The 24,893-nt window shown below is 43.8% G+C and overlaps 1 protein-coding gene across 1 annotated transcript in view; it reads left to right on the top strand.

Annotated features, from left to right (window-relative positions):
* The first annotated feature begins 937 nt into the window (after positions 1-937).
* The window catches only part of gfra2b (GDNF family receptor alpha 2b), a 70,007-nt gene continuing 46,051 nt past the window's right edge, over positions 938-24,893 (top strand). The window contains exons 1-2 of the mRNA XM_036968151.1: positions 938-1,776; positions 7,142-7,441. Coding sequence (XP_036824046.1) covers positions 1,737-1,776; positions 7,142-7,441 — 340 coding nt within the window. The 5' untranslated portion in view covers positions 938-1,736. The remainder of the gene's footprint in view (positions 1,777-7,141; positions 7,442-24,893) is intronic.

Genomic DNA, 24,893 nt, shown 5'->3' with positions numbered 1-24,893 from the left:
AATAGGATCCATCAAATGCATTTGGTGTGTCATCATAATGGTCTCTCACTCAACAAGATCTTATAGTTTTCCTTCAAAATTCGACTAATTATGGATTTACGTCTATTTTTTACACATTTATTCAGAGAGATTAAGGTCTATGGTTGTGAACTGCCGCAGCACAGTGGTCTGAGCAGAGCATTTCAGCTCTTAGCATTGTGAGTTTTACCCAGGGCTGGGCAATTGTTTTTCTTTTTTTGGTGAGCACCAAGGCATGCATCGACATGCTCAGGACCTTTTCAAACGTCCACATATTAAGTCTATTTTTAGTGATCAGGCTGCTCTGACTTGTTGTCAGACTGGCTCAGGTGGAACAAATTTAAAGGCCCAATGCAACTGTTTTTATCTCAATATCAAATCATTTTACGGTAATTGTTTTCAATCAAAATGATAAAAAAGAAAAATAAACAGCTTTTTAGCAATAGCAAGTATTTAGCTAGTAGTGGTTGGGGAGTGGTCTGAGTGGGAGGGTAAAACTGAAAACTAGCTGTTATTGGCAGAGAGGTTTGGAACTCTCATTCTTACAACATTATGAAATCAGTTACTCCGCAACCCTGTGTTTGTGAGTGTATGTCTATTACCCTCACCCGGTTTGATTAATGCCCTACACCACAGGTCATGCACCGTCTCAGTTCACTATAGAATAAGTGTACGTGTGTATAGGGGCCTGAGAGTGTTTGAGTGAGTGTGCGTTGTGTGAAAAACAGCTACTCTCATTGCATTCGTGGTGACGTGCAGAGCCCATACATTCATGTATGTGAGGAGAGAGAGAGAGAGCGAGAGAGCGAGAGACAGAGAGACAGAGAGACAGAGAGAGAGAGAGAGATTTCCTGCCTCCCTCTGATAGAACAGGAGCTGCTTTTCTCCTGCAGGCGGACTTGAGGCTTAGAATTAGAACTCTCCTAGATCTATTACAGGTTGACTGTCTCCCGGCCAGGCGTGTGTAGGCTACCATCACATAGGCTACACACTCCCGGTCTCGGAAGTTTAATTATTTTAATGACATCTGGACTAAACAGCCATCAGCTGCCCCTGTGAGACGGGAAGAACAACAGAGTTAGAAATAGCATACTGCTTGCTTTCTGACGTCCTTCTCTCCTTCCGTCAACTCCCCCCCCCCCACCCTCTCTCTCATTCTCTTTCTCTTTCGCTCACTCAAGCGCACACACCATCCTCCATCACACACTCACAGATGAAAGTTTGACTGCGTGTGGCTTCTGGTGAAGGATAGAGCGTTTTTAAACGGAATCCTCGAATCGAAGTCAGAGAGGAACGGGCACTCTCAAACCTTTTAGCAGACACCGGACATTCAGTCAGTCAAGCAGTTTTCTTGGTCCCACGGCAGGTCTCTGTCTCGCATGGACGAACGTTATTACCTGGGAAACTTTGGATGATTTTCAACAATCGCTCCTTCCAGAGAGGATGTTAACGTTCATGGTCCGTTTCACATGAAAACCCTCTGTCTGAGTATGTGTGTCTGTGTAGCCTGTGTGCATGGTTTCAAATGAGGACCTGCGTGTGTTTGTTTTTGGTTTCGTCCGGCACGGCTGTGGTTTTTGGATTATTAACCGGTGAGGAGCAGTGTTAGAGATGTTTCTCTGTTTTAACGATTTACCAATTTATTTAGCCGTTAACGGCTGACCCGGAAAGTCCACATTCCGCCTCGTGACTTCGGGATTACTGCTCTGGAACCTGCAATGATTCTGTTGAACGTTTTCAGCGTGCTGTTTCTGCTGGGTGAGTACACACACACACACACACACACACTCACACACACACTCACAGACACACACACACACACACACACACACACACACAATGACCAAACATTCAGTTAGGGACATACCAGTAACTCATGCCTCCACACACTAAACAATTAGGGTTCTTTGGGAAGCGTGGTGGTTTTATGTGGAACCATAATGACTCAAAGATCTTCAACAGTTTTTTATTTTTCACAAAAAGGTGCTTTGCTCTTTTAGTGATAATTCAAATATAGGGGAGGTGGCTAATTAGCATGTTTGGGGGCGTAGTTTTGTCACAGCTCTTTTTGTGCAATCGTGAGTGATAGTGTCATTCCAATGTATATTTAGTGTTGTGTTATGCCATTCCATATTATAAGATGGTGTATGGCGAGATGACACAAGGCAGAAAGAAGAGCACGATGTTTCAAACCCAGACCGAAATACAAGCAGAGAACTTTCTCCTTTGAGTCAAACAGGAGACATAATTACATGTTACTCTCCTGAAAACCCTGAGCAGTCGACCGAGTGTGAACTCTCTGAAATGTTACCTGACAGAAGTGAGGTGAAGGCTTCTGAGCCTCAAAGCAATGACGAGGAAAATGCCCAGTATGACTCTGGCCCCGTGGGAGTACGTCTTGTGAAGAATGCGGATCCATTCCTTTTGGCCGATCTGTTTGTGGTATCAGGCTGGGTGAAGAAGGGTTTGGGTTTTGTCAAGAAGTTAACTTTTTGTGCGTCTGCTGGTCAGGGGGAGAGGGCTGTTTCAGGATGAGGGTTGTGTCCTTCTTTGCTCTCCGGAGTAGAGTGCCGCTGAAAGGAGTGATAACTGGGGTGGCAGTTGAGTGTTGAAGTGAAGTTGAGGATCCCCCGGTGTCTGTAGTAAAGGACATTCGTGAACATTTTGTTTGAATATATTTTTTGAATTCTGATTTTTCAGGAGGTGCTGCAGAACCCCCGGCTATAGTGGCCATTAATTGTACCGCACAGATGGAATGTAAACCCCAGAAGATTGAATTGGTCGAAGCAGCAGAGATGTTTTTGTGTGTCAGAGATTTTAGTGCAGAAAAACTGCAGGGGGTTTTGAGAGAAGGGGTTCCAGCCTCCCAGGGCGACGGCCTGGTGTAGGATCTGTTAGGGCCAAAGTAGTGGAAGGGAGTGGTGGAAGGGAGTGGTGGAAGGGAGTGGTGGAAGGGAGTGGTGGGGTGTGTTGCTGATAGTGGTAATTATATATGGCGGTGAAACTTTGTTTACTTTCCATTAAAAAAAACATTTGAGACCATATGTGCAATGCACTATCCGAACTGTGAAAGGCAGCAAAGTGTCTAGTCTGACGGAAAACCACATGAATAAGAGTAGTATTACTTTTTATATATGACTATGACCAGTGACAGTATCTTGTGAAAGACTCATGTATTGCCTTGTGTCAATTGAAAACGACTGACTAAATCATTTAGAACCGTATGACCATGGTTCTTTATAGAACCTTCAAAAAAGGGTTCCACCATGGTTACAAGACAAAGAACCCCCATCTGGTACTATTTAGAACCACCTGGTGCCTTGCTGCTGCTAGGGAAGGTTTGTGATCTAAAGGGATGTTGGTAAAAGTAGAATGTAGAGCCTATTATTATGTGACCTGATGTAGTAAGCATGTAAAGGTGATTCAGGGTAATATATATCAAACATAGTTCTTTAGATGGTAAAATATGAAGAGACGTTCAAGCTCTCCCGTCTGGTAGAAGCTGACGGTCAAAGGGACAGCGCATGAGGCACGTTCCCTCCGTCTCAGCTGCTTGCTAAAGTGTGTGTGCATGTGAATCTGGTTGCCGCTGTGTCTGACGACTGCATGGGCTCGCGCGGCAGAACTGTCCTTGGTGCTGAAATCTGTTCACGGTCGTGGCACTAGCCTGTGGTGTGTCACATTTTTGCCTTCCACGTGCTACCTGCATGTTTGTCCAGTCAGGCACACTGTGTAATCGCTATGATTTTTTTATAGATTAATCTAGAACCCATTACTCACAAATCCAGAAGTTTACACAGTTTTCCTATATTTACATTATTGATATTTTTGTCATGTTTTGAGGTGATCTAAAACAGGAGAGAAGAGGGAAATGGGGAGGGGTGAAAGAGAGAGAGAGAGAGAGAGGGGGGGAGAGATTGGGATAGAGAGGACAGGAGGGAATGGATAGGAGTGGAGAAGGGAGAGGAGAGTAGAGGATGTGAGGAGAGAGGCTAGAAGGATGGAAGAGGTGGAGGATAGAGGAGAGGTTATTTCCCCTGACAGTATTTGACACGTTCAGAGAACTCCCTTGTAAACAGCATGTAGCCAGCTCTACACTGCTACCACACATACACCAGTAGCGTAGCCAGAAATTCATTGGTGGGTGGGCCTGCAGAAATGTTGTTTGCACAGTTCACAATTGGCTCGGCAGGCCTCTCAGTTTAACTGGATCCCATCCAGGATATCGGCTGAACTAATTGGGGTGGTGGGGGAACTAATAGTCTGATTCGTGACAATATTATTAATAGCCTATATTCATTGTCAAATCACGAGTGAAGATGCGGATGTACAGCGTGTGCATTTGAGGCAGCAAACAGAGACATGCTTTTTTTTATATACCAAAATGCGAATTCTTCACATCAAGTTCCATGCAGTCCAGACCTCTTGAATTAGATAGACCATCTATCAGAAGAGAGTCTCAGGTTCACAATGCACATACACGTTGATTTTAGAATCAGTGTTCCACAGGAATAAAATACAGGAGTTTTGACTGTGATTAAGGCAATGGACTATGAGCTGTCTTATTTGCTAACTGAACAAATTCAGAAGCACATTGACATCATTTCCTCAATGCGCAATAAATCCGCATTAAATCAATTTAATACACCGTCACAAAGAAATGTGTGATTTCGTTTAGGCAGGTCTTTAAGGAACCTTATGGTGCAAAAAAAAATTATGTGTTTCAAATGAACATAAAGGCCAATCAGATCAGATTTTTGTTGCATTAGATTAGGCATGCACTCTCTTACACCAAACAAAGGTCATGATAATAGGCTACAATGTACAGCACAGTAAACCAGTGCAACATACAGGAAAGAAACAGGGGGAAAAAATAACATAGAACTGCCATCATTGTCAGACTCACAGCCACAGCAGAAGATGACAGGGCTTGGTGTTGAACTTTGAAATGTCATCACCATAAGCCAAAGACTCAGTCAGTTCTCCTTCAAAAGAGAGCAGTGACAAATTGTTCAAGCGCCCTGTGAGCATGGATGCCCTGTTGCACGCTTTGATCCGATTGACAGTGGAGAATAGACATTCTACAGTGTAGCTGGTGATAGGCAGAGTGATTACGTCTCGAGGAAGCCTGTTCATGTTGGGGAAAATGTATTTGGGACATGTATCAAGCACCACGATGAGTGTATTGCAATGTAGATGGGGAGGCAGGGTAGCCTAGTGGTTAGAGCGTTGGACTAGTAACCGGAAGGTTGCTAGTCCCCGAGCTGACAAGGTACAAATCTGTCGTTCTCCCCCTGAACAGGCAGTTAACCCACTGTTCCTAGGCCGTCAATGAAAATAAGAATTTGTTCTTAACTGACTTTCCTAGTTAAAGAAAATAAAATGTAAAGCTGTCCTATCAGGGCTCATCAGAGTTCCATTCTTGGGTTGTTGCTCAGTTGTTTTTTTAATCTCGGGGTGCAAGTTAATTAAGAGCCTCCTGGTTTTCGTGGTGCCCACGCAATAGCATGTACTGCTTGGCACATAAAAGCACGATACCTCTTACAGCTTTGATGTGCGCTCGACTCCTTTCAATGTAGGATGCTGCACATGCCTCTGTTGACCTGCTTAAGAATATTTCCACATCTTGACTGGTGCCATTCTTCAAAGTGTGGCTCTGTCTGCGTTGCTAGCTTCACCTCTTAAGGATCCGTCCCTTTTTTTCAATTATAGCCTAAAATGAAAAACACAAATCTAACTGCCCATAGCTCAGGTCATAGTGCAAGGATATGCATATTCTTGAAACCATTTGAAAGGAACCACTTTGAAGTTAATGTAGGAGAATATAAAACATTAAATCTGGTAAAAGATAATACAAAGAAAAAAACATGCATTTTTTGTGTGTTTTTTATTGTACCACCATCTTCAAAATGCAAGAGAAAGGCCATAATGTATTATTCCAGCCCAGGTTCCGTTTGGATTTTGACCACTAGGTGGCAGCAGTGTATGTGCAAAGTGTTGGACTGATCCAATGAACCATTGCATTTCTTTTCAACATTTTGTGCCAATACTGCCCAAATGTGCCTAATTGGTTTATTAATACATTTTCAAGTTCATAACTGTGCACTCTCCTCAAACTATAAAATGTTATTCTTTCACTGTAATAGCTACTGTAAATTGGACAGTGCAGTTAGATTAACAAAAATGTAAGCTTTCTGCCAATATCAGATATATCTATGTCCTGGGAAATGTTCTTGTTACTTATAACCTCATGCTAATCACATTAGCCTATGTTAGCTCAACCTTATCGCGGGGGACCCACTGATCCTGTAGAGGTTTTAACACAAAACTGTCTGATATGCTTCAAATCTTTAAAACCAATCTTAATGAACCAATCCTCCATATCCACATCAGGAAAAAGGCCGACTTTCTGGCTATACAAAGCATCTCTTGATATATTATATATTTCATCCCTTGAAATGATTCTATCCTTGCCCATAATCGTTAGTGTTGCAGGGAACCCTGGCAGTTTGTGCTGGGAAGCAGGCTCGTGTATTGCCGACATGTCTGCAGGTTCTGATGAAGCCGGCGCAAGGGCTGTGGCCGAAGGAACTGAAACCACTTCAGGGAAGTGGTTTCAGTTCTTTCAACTTCAGGGTCAGTCGTTGGTGACTTCAGGGGTCAGTCTTTGGTGGCTTTGAGGTCAGTCGTTGATGGGTTCGGCTTCGCAGTCAGTTGTTGGTGGCTTCAGCTTCGGGGTCAGTCATTGGTGGCTACGGGGGCAGTCTTAGTGGCTTTGGCTTCCGGGTCAGCCATTGGTGGCTTCGGCTTCTAGGTCAGTCATTGGTCGCTTTGGGTTCGGGTTCAGTCGTGGGTGGCTTCAGGATCTGTCATTGGTGGCGCAATAAGATGCTCGGGAGGAGACCGCCTATCCTCGTCTTCTATATGCAGTCGCTTCAAAGATTTGAACAGTGAGGTTTGTTTGTCAATTTTACTTGTTTTTGTTAGTCAAGTTGGCTCATGAGTCTTGACTATAATTACGATCTTACCCCCCAGATGCTGTGTGGGTGGGGGGTGTTAGTGTCAGGGTTAACGATTATTCACATCATGATTGATCATTATTCCTCTTCTCTCTCTGCTGCAGGGTGTGTTTGTGTGGTGTGTGTGTGTGGACATGGATGGAGGGAGTCCCTGGAGTGTGTGCGGGCATTAGAGCTGTGTAACGGGGACAGCCAGTGCAGCTCCAGCTACAGGATTATGCGTCAGTGCCTGTCAGGCGGGGCGCGGGATCGCCAGACCATGCTGGCTAGCAGGGAGTGCCAGGGTGCCATAGAGGTCCTACAGGATTCGTCGCTCTACAACTGTCGCTGTAAGAGAGGCATGAAGAAAGAACTACAGTGTCTGCAGAACTACTGGAGTATACACCAGGGCCTGACAGAAACCGGTGAGTTACCTGGGCTACGCACAAGGAGGGAGGGGGTTGCCTGGAGTGCATCTGCTGGCTCCGAACTCAATGCTCCCTTTGTGTTTGTGTGTGTGTGTTCACGGTGGCTCCACACACACACACACACACACACACACACACAAACTCTCTCTCTTTCTGGGCACGGGTAGCTGGCCTAGTTTAGTGGTTGAGGCAGTAGGCCTCATTAAGGAGTTTCTCTCTTTGTTCTCCCTTCCTCTCTGGACGTTTGCTGCCAACACAAACCCACAAACACATGAGCACACATATGACAATGCACAAACACACACACTCAAGGGCATACACACTCTCCCCCTCAGCATGACTGGTGGCACACAGAGCTCAAGGGCACAGACAGAGTGAAAGCGAGCTAGAGAGGGAGCTTCTAGGTGACTGTTATCAGATATAATACATTTGTCATTGTGGCTTCCTGTTTTGCCCATAAAGAAACATTTAAATGTTGTGTTTATATAAGCATCCCAGCTTTGTGTGTGTGTGTGTGTGTGTGTGTGTGGGGGGGGGGGGTCTGTATTATACTCTAGTATTTTCAGAAATATACTGGCTCACTAAACAAATAGAGGGAGGAGAGGAGAGGAATGGAGAAGACAATGAGGTGAAGAGAGGTGAAGAGGAGAGGAATGGAAAGGAATGCGTGACAACAAACAACAAATATATAAAGATAACTCTATTCCATTACTCAACCATATGAAAACAGATCTAATTACATTGAATAATCTTCCCATGAATTGTACAGGTAGAATTAACCTCTTTACAAAGGCATGGCTGATAAAGTCTTTGTGTTTACTTTCAGTAAGTAATACCAATTGCCCCACCGAAGTATACCTGGTCATAAGACTTTATATGGGTGGTTTAAACCTTCCAGACTTGGAATTGTATCAACTCTCTACCCAGGGCTTTTACTTGTGACATATCGTTAAATGCACCAATGAGGAACAATGCTTACATCTTCAAGATGTGCACGCTCATCCCCAGAATCGTTTCACGTGTCTATTTTCAAAGGATAACGCTAAGAACATGTACAACGTCATAGTATAACAATATGGAAGAAAATGAAACGTATTCTACAAGAACCAATATCACTTCCTTAAAACACAACCTTATGGAACTATCGTTGGGTAGCTTTTCAGAATTCATCGATTGTCACGCCCTGGCCATAGAGAGGTTTTTATTCTCTATTTTGGTTAGGCCAGGGTGTGACTAGGGTTGGCATTCTAGTTTCCTTATTTCTATGTTGGTGTGGTTCCCAATGAGAGGCAGTTGTCTATCGTTGTCTCTGATTGGGGATCATATATAAGTTGTCCTTTTTTGTTTGGGTTTTGTGGGTAGTTGTTTTCTGTTTTTAGTGTCTGCACCTGACAGGACTGTTTCGGTTTTCCCTCTTTGTTATTTTGTTCGAGTGTTTTGAGTATTAAATTTATCATGAACACTTACGACGCTGCATTTTGGTCCCCTCCTTCATATGACGATCGTTACAGAACTACCCACCCAAAAAGGACCAAGCAGCGTGTTCAAGAGGAACAGGGATCCTGGGCCCGGGAGAAAAGAGAGTGGAGGACATCCTGGACCTGGGAGGAGGTTATGGCAGGGGACAATACCCTGCCATGGAAACAGGTGGAAACAGCGAAAGAGGAACGGTGACGATACGAGGGGACACGGCTAGCACGGAAACCCGAGAGGCAGCTCCAAAAATATTTGGGGAGGGGGCACATGAGGAGAGTGGCAGAGTCCAGGGTTCAGACCTGAGCCAACTCCTCGTGCTTACGGTGGGGAGCGTGTGACTGGTCAGGCACCGTGTTATGCAATGATGCGCACGGTGTCTCCAGTGCGCATTCACAGCGCAGTGCGTCCTGTGCCAGCTCCCCGCATTTGCAGGTCGAAAATAAACATTCAGCCAGGACGGGTTGTGCCAGCTCTACGCTCCAGACCTCCAGTGCGCCTCAACAGTCCAGTACGTCCTGTGCCTCCAACCCGCACACCCCCTGAGGTGCATGTCATCAGCCCGGTGCCACCTGTACCGGTCCCACGCATCAGGCCTCCAGTGCGCCTCCACAGTCCAGTACGTCCTATGCCTCTTCCCCACACTCGCCCTGAGGTGCATGTCATCAGCCCGGTGCCACCTGTACCGGTCCCACACATCAGGCCTCCAGTGCGCCTCCACAGTCCAGTACGTCCTGTGCCTCTTCCCCACACTCGCCCTGAGGTGCGTGTCATCAGCCCGGTGCCACCTGTACCGGTCCCACGCATAAGGCCTGCAGTGCACCTCCACAGGCCAGAGCTTCCGGTGACAGTTCCCAGTCCAGAGCTTCCGGTGACAGTTCCCAGTCCAGAGCTTCCGGTTACAGTTCCCAGTCCAGAGCTTCCGGTGACAGTTCCCAGTCCAGAGCTTCCGGTGACAGTTCCCAGTCCAGAGCTTCCGGTGACAGTTCCCAGTCCAGAGCTTCCGGTGACAGTTCCCAGTCCAGAGCTTCCGGTGACAGTTCCCAGTCCAGAGCTTCCGGCGACAGTTCCCAGTCCAGAGCTTCCGGTGACAGTTCCCAGTCCAGAGCTTCCGGTGACAGTTCCCAGTCCAGAGCTTCCGGCGACAGTTCCCAGTCTTTCCGGCGACGCTTCACAGTTCCCAGTCCTTCCGGCGATGCTTCACAGTCCGGAACCTCCAACGACGGGCCACAGTCCGGAACCTCCAACGACGGGCCACAGTCCAGAAACTCCAACGACGGTCCACAGTCCGGAACCTCCAGCGACGGTCCCTAGTCCGGAACCTCCAGCGACGGACCTCAGTCCGGAGCCTCCAGCGACGGTCCCCAGTCCGGAACCTCCAGCGACGGTCCCCAGTCCGGAGCCTCCAGCGACGGTCCCCAGTCCGGAGCCTCCAGCGACGATCGTTACACCGATAAATTGTTCCGAAAACTAAAGGCATAGAAACCATAAATGACTTGGTAACAGGAAATAAATGTATTTCCATAATAGATTTAAAAAGTAATTTTGGACTGAACAATGTACATAGGTTCAAATACAGTGCATTCAGAAAATGTTCAGACCCCTTGACTTTTTCCACATTTTGTTACAGCCTTATTCTAAAATTGATTGAATAAAATGTTTTCCTCATCAATCTACACACAATACCCCATAATGACAAAGCAAAAACATATATTTTTTAAATTGTTGCAAATTTATTAAAAATAAAAAACTAAAATACCTTGAGCTCAGGTGCATCCTGTTCCCTTTGATCATCCTTCAGATGATTCTACAACTTCATTGGAGTCCACCTGTGATAAATTCAATTGATTGGACATGATTTGGAAAGGTATACACCTGTCTACATAAGGTCCCACAGTTGACAGTGCATGTCAGAGCAAAAAGTATTGATCTGTGGAAGGGTACCAAAACATTTCTGCAGCATTGAAGGTCCCCAAGAACACAGTGACCTCCATCATTCTTAAATGAAAGTAGTTTGGAACCACCAAGACTCTTCCTAGAGCTGGCTGCCTGGCCAAACTGACCAATCGGGGGAGATTGTCCTTGGTCAGGGAGGTGACCAATAAGCCGATGGTCACTGTGACAGCGCTCCAGAGTTCTTCTGTGGAGATGGGAGAACCTTCCAGAAGGACAACCATCTCTGCAGCACTCCACCAATCAGGCCTTTATGGTAGAGTGACCAGACGGAAGCCACTCCTCAGTAAAAGTGAGAGACTAGTCAAGATCGAGGGAAAGATGAATGGAGCAAAGTACAGAGAGGTCCTTGATAAACCTGCTCCAGAGCTTTCAGACTGGCGTGATGGTTCACCTTCCAACTGGACAACGACCCTAAGCACACCGCCAAATAGCTATGCTGTGACACTCCCCATCCAACCTGACAGAGAACAATGGGAGAAACTCCCCAAATACAGGTGTGCCAAGCTTGTAGCGTCATACCCAAGGAGACTCGAGGCTGTAAACACTGGCAAAGGTGTTTCAACAAAGTACTGAATAAAGGGTCTGAATAGTTATGTAAATGTGATATTTCAGTTTTCTGTTTTTTTATACATTTGCAAACATTTCTTAAAATCAGTTTTTGCTTTGTCATTATGGGGTATTGTGTGTAGATTGATGAGAAAAACAACAATTTAATACATTTTAGAATAAGGCTGTAACGTAACAAAATGTGGAGAAAGTCAAGGGGTCTACTTTCCGAATTACATATCACAACATTTCGATTGAAAATCTTTTGGACATCAGAGCAACCTTGAGGGAATCTTATTTTAGTCAGAAAGTAATGTCCATATGATACCTTGCAGATCCAATTGAAAATCTCTTAGAAAAAATATAAACTATTGGAACCCAGACTTAAAAAAGAACTGATGTTGGCACAAGATGGAGGGAAAGTTGCAGCATAACTAACAAAATGACAGTAAAACATTTAATCAAGTATAAACTAATGTAGAGAATTTATAAAATGAGACTAAATGTACAAATGTTACAGCACAACGGCAGAGTCAAGCCTTTAGTGTAAAACTAATAATGACTCAATAATCCATGCTTTCTGGGAATGCTATAAAGACCAGAAGTTGTGGGCGGAGCTGTCCATTTGTATGTAAACATACTTTTAATCCATCTGTCTGCATATTTCAAGACATGGGGGTGTAGTGAAAAAACATATACTATCAATCAATCCGCCATGTATGCCCAATGGAGAAATTGAATGATGTATTATTTACATTTTGAAAAGCATGGGCGACCGAGAAAAACTAATTGATACAATTTAAGGCCAACTGGCAAACAATAATGCAGGCACTAAGGATGGGGGAGTTAGCATGCGGGCGTTGGCTGATTAGCTGTAGTCATTTTTTTTGATTGTTACTCGTTTGTAAAATGTTGTATATGGAGTGAAAAAAAAGCAAAAAGGGGAAGAAAAAAATAATAATTTGGGGAAAGGAATACACAAAGCCACATACAAACATCTTTTTTGGCCTTCTTGAGTAAGGCAGCTTCAAAATGCAGGTGTTTCAGCCTAGCTCAGTGCTTTCTGTGGTGTTGGGCAGCCAATGGAAAATACAGCGCATGGGCTTGGTAATGTTCTCTAGTTGTGCCGTGATTGATTCAGTGTTCTGTCACTCATGGGATAACTACGTTACCGCAAAATCTACAGGGAAAGTTTGAAAGTTCAAGCCCCTTGGATGCTGCCATATATTTAAATTAGAAGTGCCCATCCAAGAAGGCTCAAAGTCATTAACCACAGAGAAAATAAGGTCAAATCACGCTGTGTCTACCGTAGATTTGATTTGGCTAATCATGTCAACATTATTCCTTTGAAATCTTAGCTAGCAAGCTAGACAAGCAGTCATCATCATGAATCAAGTCGACAGTGTATTGGCAAATCCTTTTCAATCCTTGTCATATGACGAGAAATTATAGATTCAATTTATCGGTGCTCATCGGCCATTGAACATGAACATTACACAGCAAGTAGGAAATCGCAAATTCAACAATTAGTGGTTTGGAAGGAATCAGTGGCTAGCTGTAAGCGTTGCAAAGCAATCACTAGCCTGCTCTTCGGTGGAGAGGGTGTGTGGTCTAAGTCTGGTTTAAGGGTCTCTTTTCTAAGCTTAAAATGATAAACATTCACATGCATCACCATGGGCCAGAAAAGGTTAAATACATTGGCCATGCTGTCAATCCAGCATGACTTCGCCCATGTTCAAAACAACTGGAAACTCTGAACTGGGAAATCTCAGACTTCAGTGAGTTCAAGACATCTGGGAACAAGATCCGACTGGGAAAATCTGTTTTGAACGGTCATCCAACTCGGAATTCCAAGTTGGGAACACAGGACTCTTTCTAGAGCTCCGACCTGAAGATTACTGACGTCGTGATTCAACCTTGTTTTTTTACAAGTTCCCACTTGTCTTGAAAGAACCGTACATACAGAGAATGCCAGATTTGATGACAAAGTTTGATGACAAAACACACCCATAAGAAGGACCGCTGCGCCACCTTCCTGTTCAAGTGAGCACAGCACACCAAGGTGAGTCCAAAAATGTATTGCATGCTGCTGCATAAATGATGCAATATGCCAGTGAGATATGCATACTGTAGCTAAGATTGTAAAATTAAGTTAATGTTGTGTAGTAAGCTGTTAAACCTCTCTGGGATATGTGGGACGCTAGCGTGCAAGATAGCAAATTATGCATGCAAGATAGCAAATTAAAGCTACACTTGTTGTGAATCCAGCCAACATGTCAGATTTCAAAAAGGCTTTTTCGGTGAAAGCAAACAATGCTATTATCTGAGGATAGCACCTCTGTAAACAAAGAGAGAAACCATATTTCAACCCTGCAGGCGCGACACAAAACGCAGAAATAAAAATATAATTAATGCTTTACCTTTGACGACCTTCTTTTGTTGGCACTCCAATATGTCCCATAAACATCATAAATGGTCCTTTTGTTCGATTAATTCCGTCGATATATATCCAAAATGTCCATTTATTTGGCGCGTTGATCCAGAAAAACACCGGTTCCAACTTGCTCAACGTGACGACAAAATATCTCAAAAGTTACCTGTAAACTTTGCCAAAAACATTTCAAACTACTTTTGTAATACAACTTTAGTTATTTTTTTAATTTAAATAATCAATAAAATTGATCTGTGTTCAGTACAGGAAGAAAACAAACTGAAGCTAGCTTTCTGGTCACGCACCTCTATCTAACAGTACACTTCAAGTGACCCTCGTTCAAGATGGCCGTACTTCTTCATTACACAAAGGAATAACCTCATAACCAATTTCTAAAGACTGTTGACATCCAGTGGAAGCGATAGGAACTGCAAGAAGGTCCCTTAGAAATCTGGATTCCCAATGAAAACCCATTGAAAAGAGAGTGACCTCAAAAAAAATTAATCTGAATGGTTTGTCCTCGGGGTTTCGCCTGCTAAATAAGTTATGTTATACTCACAGACATGATTCAAACAGTTTTAGAAACTTCAGAGTGTTTTCTATCCAAATCTATGCATATCTTATCTTCTGGGGATGAGTAGCAGGCAGTTGAATTTGGGCATGCATTTCATCCGGACGTAAAAATACTGCCCCCTGTCACCAAGAAGTTAGTAGCCCTAATAATTTGGTATTTTCCCCCTCATAACTTGGCCTAATGTTCTGACTTGGTGGTGCACATGTATCCTATAGCCTGTTTTAGAGAAAGGTCATAATTTAATATACTAAGAGCTTTCACTGTCTGCTTATATGCCCCCTTTATTTATCCTACATTTCTGACTTGGTGTACAGGGAGAATAATTTAAGAACGGCTCATGTTCTGAATTCTGTCACTGTACATTTTAAAAGTGCTGAACAAATAGCTATATTGACTATGTCCCTCTTAGCTCGCTCATTAATGTCTTAATCAAAATTACAGATTGCCTCTTATCCTCTCATTGTTTCCTTATGCCATAGTTTGTACATCTCAATTGTCAGTAGAAACCACATTCGTTTAAGCAAGTCAACCATACCTGCTATATATTTTTTCAAAGGCAGTAAATGAGGCTGAATTAACTGTTTCGCAGCCAGACAAGGCTCCGCTGATAGCCAGGTGTAGCTGTGGTAAGGATTCACTCCATGGTTCTGAAAAGAAAGCTCTGGCCGTTTTTGGGCACCGATTGTTACCGTTATAGTGCAAATAATGTATTGTTTAGTGTTGTGTAGTGGCTTTGCTGGCATGCATTAAACTTTATTTCTTAGTTTGCCCCACCAAGATGTAAATGCTAACATCACCACTGGGAACCATAATGACTCTAAGAACCCTTTCAGCTCTTCCATGCTTCTTTACAGTTCACAAAACGGTTCTTTGCTCTTTTAGTGACAATTAAAATGTAGGGGAGGCAGCTCATTCTAATATGTTGGGGCATGGTTTGCTCAGGCAGGTAGGTCACCCGTGATACAAGTCAGTATTCAATGTCCATCCATGTCTGAGGACGTTGGGAGATGATGTGGAAACCGGCCACTAGGGGCAACAGTGAGCACTGTTACCTTCAAGTAGGCGTCGTGGACGGGGACAGGGACGTGGACGGGGACAGGGACGTGGACTGGAACGGTGGACGGGCAAAAGAATCTGCCTCTGTTTGCATGTTTAAATCCAGCAATATAACATTTTTTATATACAGTATATACAGTATATCACAAAAGTGAGTACAACCCTCACATTTTTGTAAATATTTGAGTATATCTTTTCATGTGACAACACTGAAGAAATGACACTTTGCTACAATGTAAAGTAGTGAGTGTACAGCTTGTATAACAGTGTAAATTGGCTGTCCCCTCAAAATAACTCAACACACAGCCATTAATGTCTAAACCGCTGGCAACAAAAGTGAGTACACCCCTAAGTGAAAATGTCCAAATTGGGCCCAAAGTGTCAATATTGTGTGGCCACCATCATTTTCCAGCACTGCCTTAACCCTCTTGGGCATGGAGTTCACCAGAGCTTCACAACTTGCCACTGGAGTCCTCCTACACTCCTCCATGACGACATCACGGAGCTGGTGGATGTTAGAGACCTTGCACTCCACCACCTTCCGTTTGAGAATGCCCCACTGATGCTCAATAGGGTTTAGATCTTGAGACATGCTTGGCCAGTCCATCACCTTTAACCTCAGCTTCTTTAGCAAGGCAGTGGTCGTGTTGGAGGTGTGTTTGGGGTCGTTATCATGTTGGAATACTGCCCTGCGGCCCAGTCTCCGAAGGGAGGGGATCATGCTCTGCTTCAGTATGTCACAGTACATGTTGGCATTCATGGTTCCCTCAATGAACTGTAGCTCCCCAGTGCCGGCAGCACTCATGCAGCCCCAGACCATGACACTCCCACCACCATGCTTGACTGTAGGCAAGACACACTTGTCTTTGTACTCCTCACCTGGTTGCCGCCACACACGCTTGACACCATCTGAACCAAATAAGTTTATCTTGGTCTCATCAGACCTGGTATCAGTAATCCATGTCCTTAGTCTGCTTGTCTTCAGCAAACTGTTTGCGGGCTTTCTTGTGCATCATCTTTAGAAGAGGCTTCCTTCTGGGACGACAGCCATGCAGACCAATTTGATGCAGTGTACGGCGTATGGTCTGAGCACGGACAGGCTGACCCCCCACCCCTTCAACCTCTGTAGCAATGCTGGCAGCACTCATATGTCTATTTCCCAAAGACAACCTCTGGAAATGACGCTGAGCACGTGCACTCAACCTCTTTGGTGGACCATGGCGAAGCCTGTTCTGAGTGGAACCTGTCCAGTTAAACCGCTGTATGGTCTTGGCCACCGTGCTGTAGCTCAGTTTCAGAGTCTTGGCAATCTTCTTATAGCCCAGGCCATCTTTATGTAGAGCAACAATTATTTTTTTCAGATCCTCAGAGAGTTCTTTGCCATGAGGTGCCATGTTGAACTTCCAGTGACCAGTCAGTATGAGGGAGTGTGAGAGCGATGACACCAAATTCAATTAACACACCTGCTCCCCATTCACACCTGAGACCTTGTAACGAGTCACATGACACAGGGGTAGGAAAATGGCTAATTGGGCCCAATTTGGACATTTTCACTTAGGGGTGTACTCACTTTTGTTGCCAGTGGTTTAGACATTAATGGCTGTGTGTTGAGTTATTTTGAGGGGACAGCAAATTTACACTGTTATACAAGCTGTACACTCACTAATTTACATTGTAGCAAAGTGTCATTTCTTCAGTATTGTCACATGAAAATATATACTCAAATATTGACAAAAATGTGAGCGGTGTACTCACTTTTGTGATATACTGTATATATATTTGTTTTAAGCCTATCGCAAACCTTAACCATTTGGAGTTAATGTCCAACCTTAACCTTGGAACGATACAGAGAAGTAATCAAGCACTTCTAAATTTGAGGTTTGAGAGACATGGATGAATGTCTAATTCTGACCTGAGACTGTGAGAGCTAGTTGGGTTTGCTCACAGAAAACCGTAAGTGATAGTGTCATACCAGTTTATCTAATTTCTTGTTATGCCATTACATATTATATATGACCATGGCCAGTGACGGCTTCTTGTGAGTGACTCACGCATGGCCTTGTGTCATTTGAGAACATTTGACGAAATCAATCAGTGGTTCTCAATTCTCTCCTCAGGGACCCCAGCTGTTCCAGAGGTAGCTCACTTGATTGAGCTAAAACACGAAAACATAATGGTTCTAAATAGTACCAGATAGGGGTTCTTTGGGTTGTAACCATAGTGGAACGCTTTTTTGGTGCTATATAGAACCTTTTTTAAATGGTTCTTTATATCAGCAAGAAAAAGGGTTCTGCTATGGTTACAACCCAAAGAACCTCTATCTGGTACTATTTAGAACCATTATGTTTTTGTGTGTACTACAGCGTTTCCCAAACTCGGTCCTCAGGACCCCATGGGGTGCATGTTTCGCCCAGACACTACACAGCTGATTCAAATGATCAAAGCTCGATGATCAGTTGATTATTTGAAATCAGCAGTGTAGTGCTAGGGCAAAAAAAACAAAATGTGCCCCCCTTCGGGGTCCCGAGGACCAAGTTTGGAAAACCCTGGTGTAGGAGATAGGAAGACAGAAGAGAGAAAAGAGGAGAGTGGAGGAGAAGATTCATAAAGCTCTGATATATCTGTTGGTCCTTTTTTATCCTGTCGACAGCTGGAGGAAAACAAAATCAGCATTCTGTACATCAAATAACAACAGAACAGATGTGTTTATATACCGGGCATATGTTCACACAAATGTTAACTACGGTTTCTAATGGCCTGAGTAAACTGTGGCTAATCAGGTGAGTCATCCTAGCTTGTTATGAATACGTTGTTGTTTAAGACTCCCTGGGTTGCAATTGTGTCACACCCATTATTTGCTGCTTCCCACTTACAAGTAGTGTTTGACATAATGGAAAGCGCACAACGTTTTTTTCTAAAAATTATCAGCAGCCAAAACTGGTCTTAGAAGATGATAGGCTCTGGTTCTGCTGGCATGCATCGAAATGCGTGGCCTTTTTTTGTGTCTTTCTTTTTGCAAATGACTATGAATTAACATTTTTTTCCTCCCCTAAAACGTGTTAATACCATACCTCATATTAAGGTGTGGGAAATTCACTGTGTGACAATAACTAGCAGGTCTATTAGGTTCCAGCAGCTACAAATCAACTGTGGGAACTTGGCATCTTTCAACACTAGACAACAGAAAGAGCTGGCTGTATATATATACATATCTAAGAGATTGTACACTAGATTGTTTGTGAGGAGATTACCGCATGACTTACAATTAAAACCAGTCAAGCGAATCATTGGCGGTGCTCACTGCTAAAGTGGAAACCTATTCAACTGAAGTGCAATGACTGGAGAAGACCGCCAACGTGACAGAGGTGCGACTCCTTCACCCGGAAACAGCATGAGCTAAGTAGGAAGGGTTGATCAAACGGAAACGGAATCCCTCAAACATCATTCCCCGTAAATTCAATGTGTGAATCACGGGGTTTGAAACTCATGAGGAAGCGGGCAAACCAACTTCCATTCATGAGCAATCTTTTCTATGAACAGTTCGGGCAGGGTCCAATGCCGCTTAATGCAGGGAAGGGGGATCAGCGTCGACCCAGATCTCAGTGCCGAACTGATAAAACAGAGAGACCTACAACGAGGTGAGATCCCAGCTACACAAGCTAAAACCTGAGATGCTGTTTTGTCCACCGGTAAAATGAATCTTGACACTCCAGAACACAACACACACATTTTCCAATGTCAAGGAAGCCCATCAAACCCAACACACAAGGGGACAAGCCGACAGATGGAACCACATAACTAGCTCATTATTGAGCTATGCAATCCATGCACAATCATGCAGTCTAGCCTATGGCTGTGATGTTGCCCTCAGCATAAGACAATGATGAGGACACCCCCTAATGTTTGGGTACAAGGAGTAATATTAGTATTATTGCTGAGTATTGGACTTGTTCTAATTATATTTCCTATGGTCCAGGACATTTACATAGTGATGACGCCATGTCAATTACTGAACAATTGACAATATCTGGGGGTGTCATAGGTACTGGGACTGCTTTCTTGTGTGGCTACAGCACATTGAATCCATTTGGGCTAAATATGACAATAAGTCGATAGCTATCCCCGACAATTTTTGGTTTAATTTTGTATTTATGTTTTACTACCGGCGAGGAGAGATGGTCATTCCATTGTGGACTACTTACTGTAAGTGATAATGCCAGAGAAGCCGATGTTTGGAAGATATATTGGCACGGGTATTGTTAGGCCCAAGACGATGTCGGGCAAACACCGGTTTCGAAGGAATTCTAACTTTTATAGAAGGGGTTACCAACATATTTAAATAATGATTGACATATTTTCATTTAAAACATTATTTTGATTAATTTATTCATACTATCTAAGCCTTCCACGAGATATAGTCCCAACACAAATTTAAGGTTGCTACCCAAGCCGGCTGGTCGGTCGTTCGTTCTATCGGTTCGGTTACGACCCAGAAGTTCAGTCTTTTTGTTCTGTATCTATGGATGCGGCCCAGTCATTCATTCTAAATGTTCCATTGCCATACTGGCTGACAAAGTTCTTATCCCTTGCTTGCTAGCTAGCCACGGCTAACTTGCAGTCTTGTCAAAAAGCGCAGCCAGAATAACTGCACATCGTTTCGTTTGACCTTTTTTCAATTGACAATTCTTTGTGTACTGTATATCCAAGAAAATGAAGCCAGCTGATTCATGATTTAGACTGGCTGAGAAACACTGCCTGCCTGTCTGTCTCATCCCGACTCCGAACACATTCATTACTTATGGGACAGCTGGAGATCGAATTTGAATACAGAAACAATGTTGCAAATGTCGGAGAGACAGACAGCAAGGTTTATCTTCCCGTATGCTGCTGTGGTGCCAAACTGCTGCAGAACTTCACTTGGTAGTTTATGCTGGTAACAGCTTTCACCAGCCAGCTTCAGTCCATACCACAACAGGAATATGGAGTTGCGAGTGTGCAGTGAAATTCTATTTCTTAACTTTGACTTGACCACACTCATTTGGCTGAACAGCCGTTCAACCTCCGCATTTGAGTGTGGCAAAGAGAGGGTGGCGAGTGTAGCTTTGCACAGTTCTTCAAATGGATTTGACCCGGAAAAGTCAGTGTATTTATTCACTTCACTCCAAAACTCGACTGTATTTTCAGTTGAGTCCCACCTAAACAGATAGATGTTTCTCCATTGGGCTGTTACCCCAGTAGCTCAGCTACATTAATAATTTCAGTGATGCCTTTAATTGTGCTTTAGTGTTTCCTTAACACTGAACAAGGCCATGTTTCGCAGGGATTCTAGGTTGTATGGGAGCCTTGCTTGCAGCTCCTTGCTTAAAGCAACAATGTAGTTGATGCACTGTCTCCGAATGACCTTTTCGTCCTGAGTTGGTACACTGTGCTCTCGAAAAGGTATCCAAGGTATGGTGCTGGACTGAGATGTCCATCAATGGCATCTTTCAGGACATCAATTTTTGCCATAGGGTTGACTACCCTGCGGCAAATTGATGTTAAGAGGTGCACCAGATTGTACAAAAGCTTGACAGGATCTGTTTGATCTCCCTCAAATGACTTCACTGCAACTTGTATGTCGGACAGGATTGATTTCAAGAATGTCAGGTTGACATAGTTGGTCTTGTCCATGTACGTGGCGTGGAGCACATCCACCATGTATCAATGCTCACTGGCCTTTGTCAACTCAAAGTGCAGTTTCAGTTCTTCCCACAGGCTCAATCGATAGCTAACATGTGGCACAAACTTTGGTGATCTGCAGTGGTTTTTGTCCACAATTAATGGTGGCGTACACTGCTTTGTACGCCTCGCGCCGTTTTGTGGAAATCGAAAACCAGTTGCAGGTTTCCCTGATTACTCAATACTCCTAGGGATGGTTTCTTTGGATGCTGCACTGACAGCCAATTGTAAAGAATGGCACACACAGTCGATGAGTACCAAATTGGTCAATGCACATTCTTCCTTTAAAATCCTGTGCACCCCGTTGTGCACCCCAGTCATCACGGAGGCATTATCAGTGCCAATAAACTGAAGATTATTTTTTTAAGGTTACACTTAAGGTTAAGGTTACACAACTACCGCCTTTGCTATTGATCTGGCATCGCCCCCCTCCAATTCAACTTACCCGAGAAATGTGGACACAACGGTTCTTCTTTTAGCACTGAAATACCGAATCACCACACCCAGGTATTTTAAGACACTGACATCAGTGGGCTCATCCAAAAGGAGACTGAACTTCTTATCCCCCACATCTGACGTTACCCTTTTGAGAAAATAAGGAGCCAGTACTCCCTTAACCACTTCTGTGCACTTGGTGCGGTGCATTTGGAAGTTGTTGCTGCCACAGAATCTGAAAAGGCAGCTTTGCAAGCCACTTTAATAATGGGAATTGATGGGAAATGATGTAAAATATATCACTAGCCACTTTAAACAATGCTACCTAATATAATGTTTACATACCCTACATTATTCATCTCATATGTATATGTATATACTGTACTCTATATCATATACTGCATCTTTATGTAATACATGTATCACTAGCCACTTTAACTTTGCCACTTTGTTTACATACTCATCTCATATGTATATACTGCACTCAATACCATCTACTGTATCTTGCCTATGCCGCTCTGTACCATCACTCATTCATATATCTTTATGTACATATTCTTTATCCCCTTACACTTGTGTCTATAAGGTAGTAGTTTTGGAATTGTTAGCTAGATTACTTGTTGGTTATTACTGCATTGTCGGAAATAGAAGCACAAGCATTTCACTACACTCTCATTAACATCTGCTAACCATGTGTATGTGACAAATCAAATTTGATTTGATTTGACCTAAATGGTCGCATGCTAGCAGCGAACAATGCTTCCGCCATAGTAGCTTCTGCGCTTTTGCAGTTCTCCACTTTCTTAACCCACTGTGGCAATGTAGACTGCGTTGCGAGGTTGTATGGTTTTGATTTATTTATATACTTTGCTGTAGCACAATGTTTTTTGATGTCATACATTTTGCAAGCAGATCTGATTTGCAGTATGCACAGCATGCCCGACAATCATCCCCAATTACTGGCTTCAGCCACCCTTTAAATTCAGGTACAGACTTCCACTCTTTTCTGTACTTCTGGCTGTACAATTTTGATTGAGACATGTTGATTGATGTTGTAAGTTCTGTTCAAGATCAAACATTTGTGACCAACTATATTCATTGGGTTCGTCTCGTTGAACGCGTACTACTGATGCTGCAGTCAGCCAACAATGGCTTGCAATTTGCTGAAATTGCTGCTGGCCTACTGCTGCCTGTGTACGAGCTGAGCGCCTACTGCTGACGTCACTCACAATGCACTTTTGCACCTAGGCACGTGTGTGTGACAGAGAAAATTGTTGTTGTGTCATTTAGAGGGAAAATGCGTGCATTTTAGCGTTTGAATCACTTTTCAAAGGTTGCTAAAAGTTCAAAATACAATTTTAAAAGTAGCTAGTCTGAAAAGTTGCCAGGGTAGTCTGAAAAGTTGCTTAATCTAGCAACAAAATTGCCAAATTGGCATCACTGCATGTAGTGTAGTCAGCTAGCTCAAGTTGACACAAGCCATTTCCGTCTGTTCTAAATTTCTCATAAATATCTTGCTGTGCAACCGAGAAAACAAATCACCCAGATAATAATTGTTGTGATGATGGCTTTTAGGTAGGCTACAATGCAATTTTTCGTAGCTGTCTATTTACCACCACAAACTGATGCTGGCACTAAGACCGCACTCAATGAGTTATAGAAGGCCATAAGCAAACAGGAAAATGCTCATCCAGAGGCGGCGCTCCTAGTGGCTGGGGACTTTAATGCAGTGAAAATTATACCTAATTTCAACCAACATGTTAAAATGTGCAACCAGAGGGGGAAAAAACTCTAGATCACCTTTACTCCACACACAGAGACGCGTACAAAGCTCTCCCTCCATTTGGCAAATCTGACCATAATTCGATCTTCCTGATTCCTGCTAACAAGCAGAAATTAAAGCAGAAAGCACCAGTGACTCACTAAATATGGAAGTTGTCAGATGATGCTACAGGACTGTTTTGCTAGAACAGACTAGAATATGTTCCGGGATTCTTCTGATGGCATTGAGGAGTACACCACATCCGTCACTGGCTTCACAAATAAGTGCATCAATTACGTTGTCCCACAGTGACTGTACGAACATACCCAAACCAGAAGTCATGGATTACAGGCAACATCCGCACTGAGCTAAAGGGTAGAGCTGCGGTTTTCAAGGAGTGGAACTCTTACCTGGATGCTTGTAAGAAGTCCTGCTGTGCCCTCTGACAAACCATCAAACAGGCAAAGTGTCAATACAGGACTTAGATTGAATCGTACTACACCAGTCCGACACTCGTCGGATGAGGCAGGGCTTGCAAACTATTACAGACTACAAAGGGAAGCACAGCCATGAGCTTCCCAGTGACATGCACCTACCAGATGAATTAAATTACTTCTCTGCTCACTTCGAGGCAAGCAACACTGAAGCATGCATGTGAGCATCGGCTGTTCCGGACGACTGTGTGATCAAGCTCTCCGTAGCCGATGTGATAAGACCTTTAAACAGGTCAACATTCACAAGGCCGCAGGGCCAGACGGATTACCAGGACGTGTACTCCGAGCATGCGCTGACCAACTGGCAAGTGTCTTCACTGACATTTTCAAACTGTTCCTGACTGAGTCTGCAATACCAAAATGTTTCAAGCAGACCACCATAGTCCCTGTGCCCAAGAACACTAAGGTAATCTGCCTAAATTACTACCGACCCGTAGCACTAACATCTATAGCCATGAAGTTCTTTGAAAGGCTGGTCAGGACTCACATCAACACCATTATCCCAGAAACCCTAGATCCACTCCAATTTGCATACCGCCCCAACAGATCCACAGCTGAGTCAATCTTTATTGCACTCCACACTGCCCTTTCTCACCTGGACAACAGGAACACCTACGTGAGAATGCTATTCATTGACTACAGCTCAGCATTCAACACCATACTGCCCTCAAAGCTCATCACGAAGCTAAGGACCCTGGGACTAAACACCTCCCTATGCAACTGGATCCTGGACTTGCTGACGGACCGCACCCTTGATGGTAAGTAAGTGTAGGTAACAACACACCTGCCATGCTGATCCTCAACACGGGGGCCCCTCTGTGGTATGTCCCCTCCTGTACTCCCCGTTCATTCATGACTGCATGGCCATGTACGACTCCAACACCATCATTAAGTTTGGCGACGACACAACAGCGGTTGGCCTGATCAACAACAACGATGAGACAGCCTATAGGGAGGAGGTCAAAGACCTGGCCGTGTGGTGCAAGGATAACAACCTCTCCCTG

The sequence above is a fragment of the Oncorhynchus mykiss genome, chromosome Y (genome assembly GCF_013265735.2).
Source record: "Oncorhynchus mykiss isolate Arlee chromosome Y, USDA_OmykA_1.1, whole genome shotgun sequence".
Classification (NCBI taxonomy): domain Eukaryota; kingdom Metazoa; phylum Chordata; class Actinopteri; order Salmoniformes; family Salmonidae; genus Oncorhynchus; species Oncorhynchus mykiss.
Note: the sequence above shows the minus strand (reverse complement) of the source record. Positions and strands in the feature narration are given on the sequence as shown.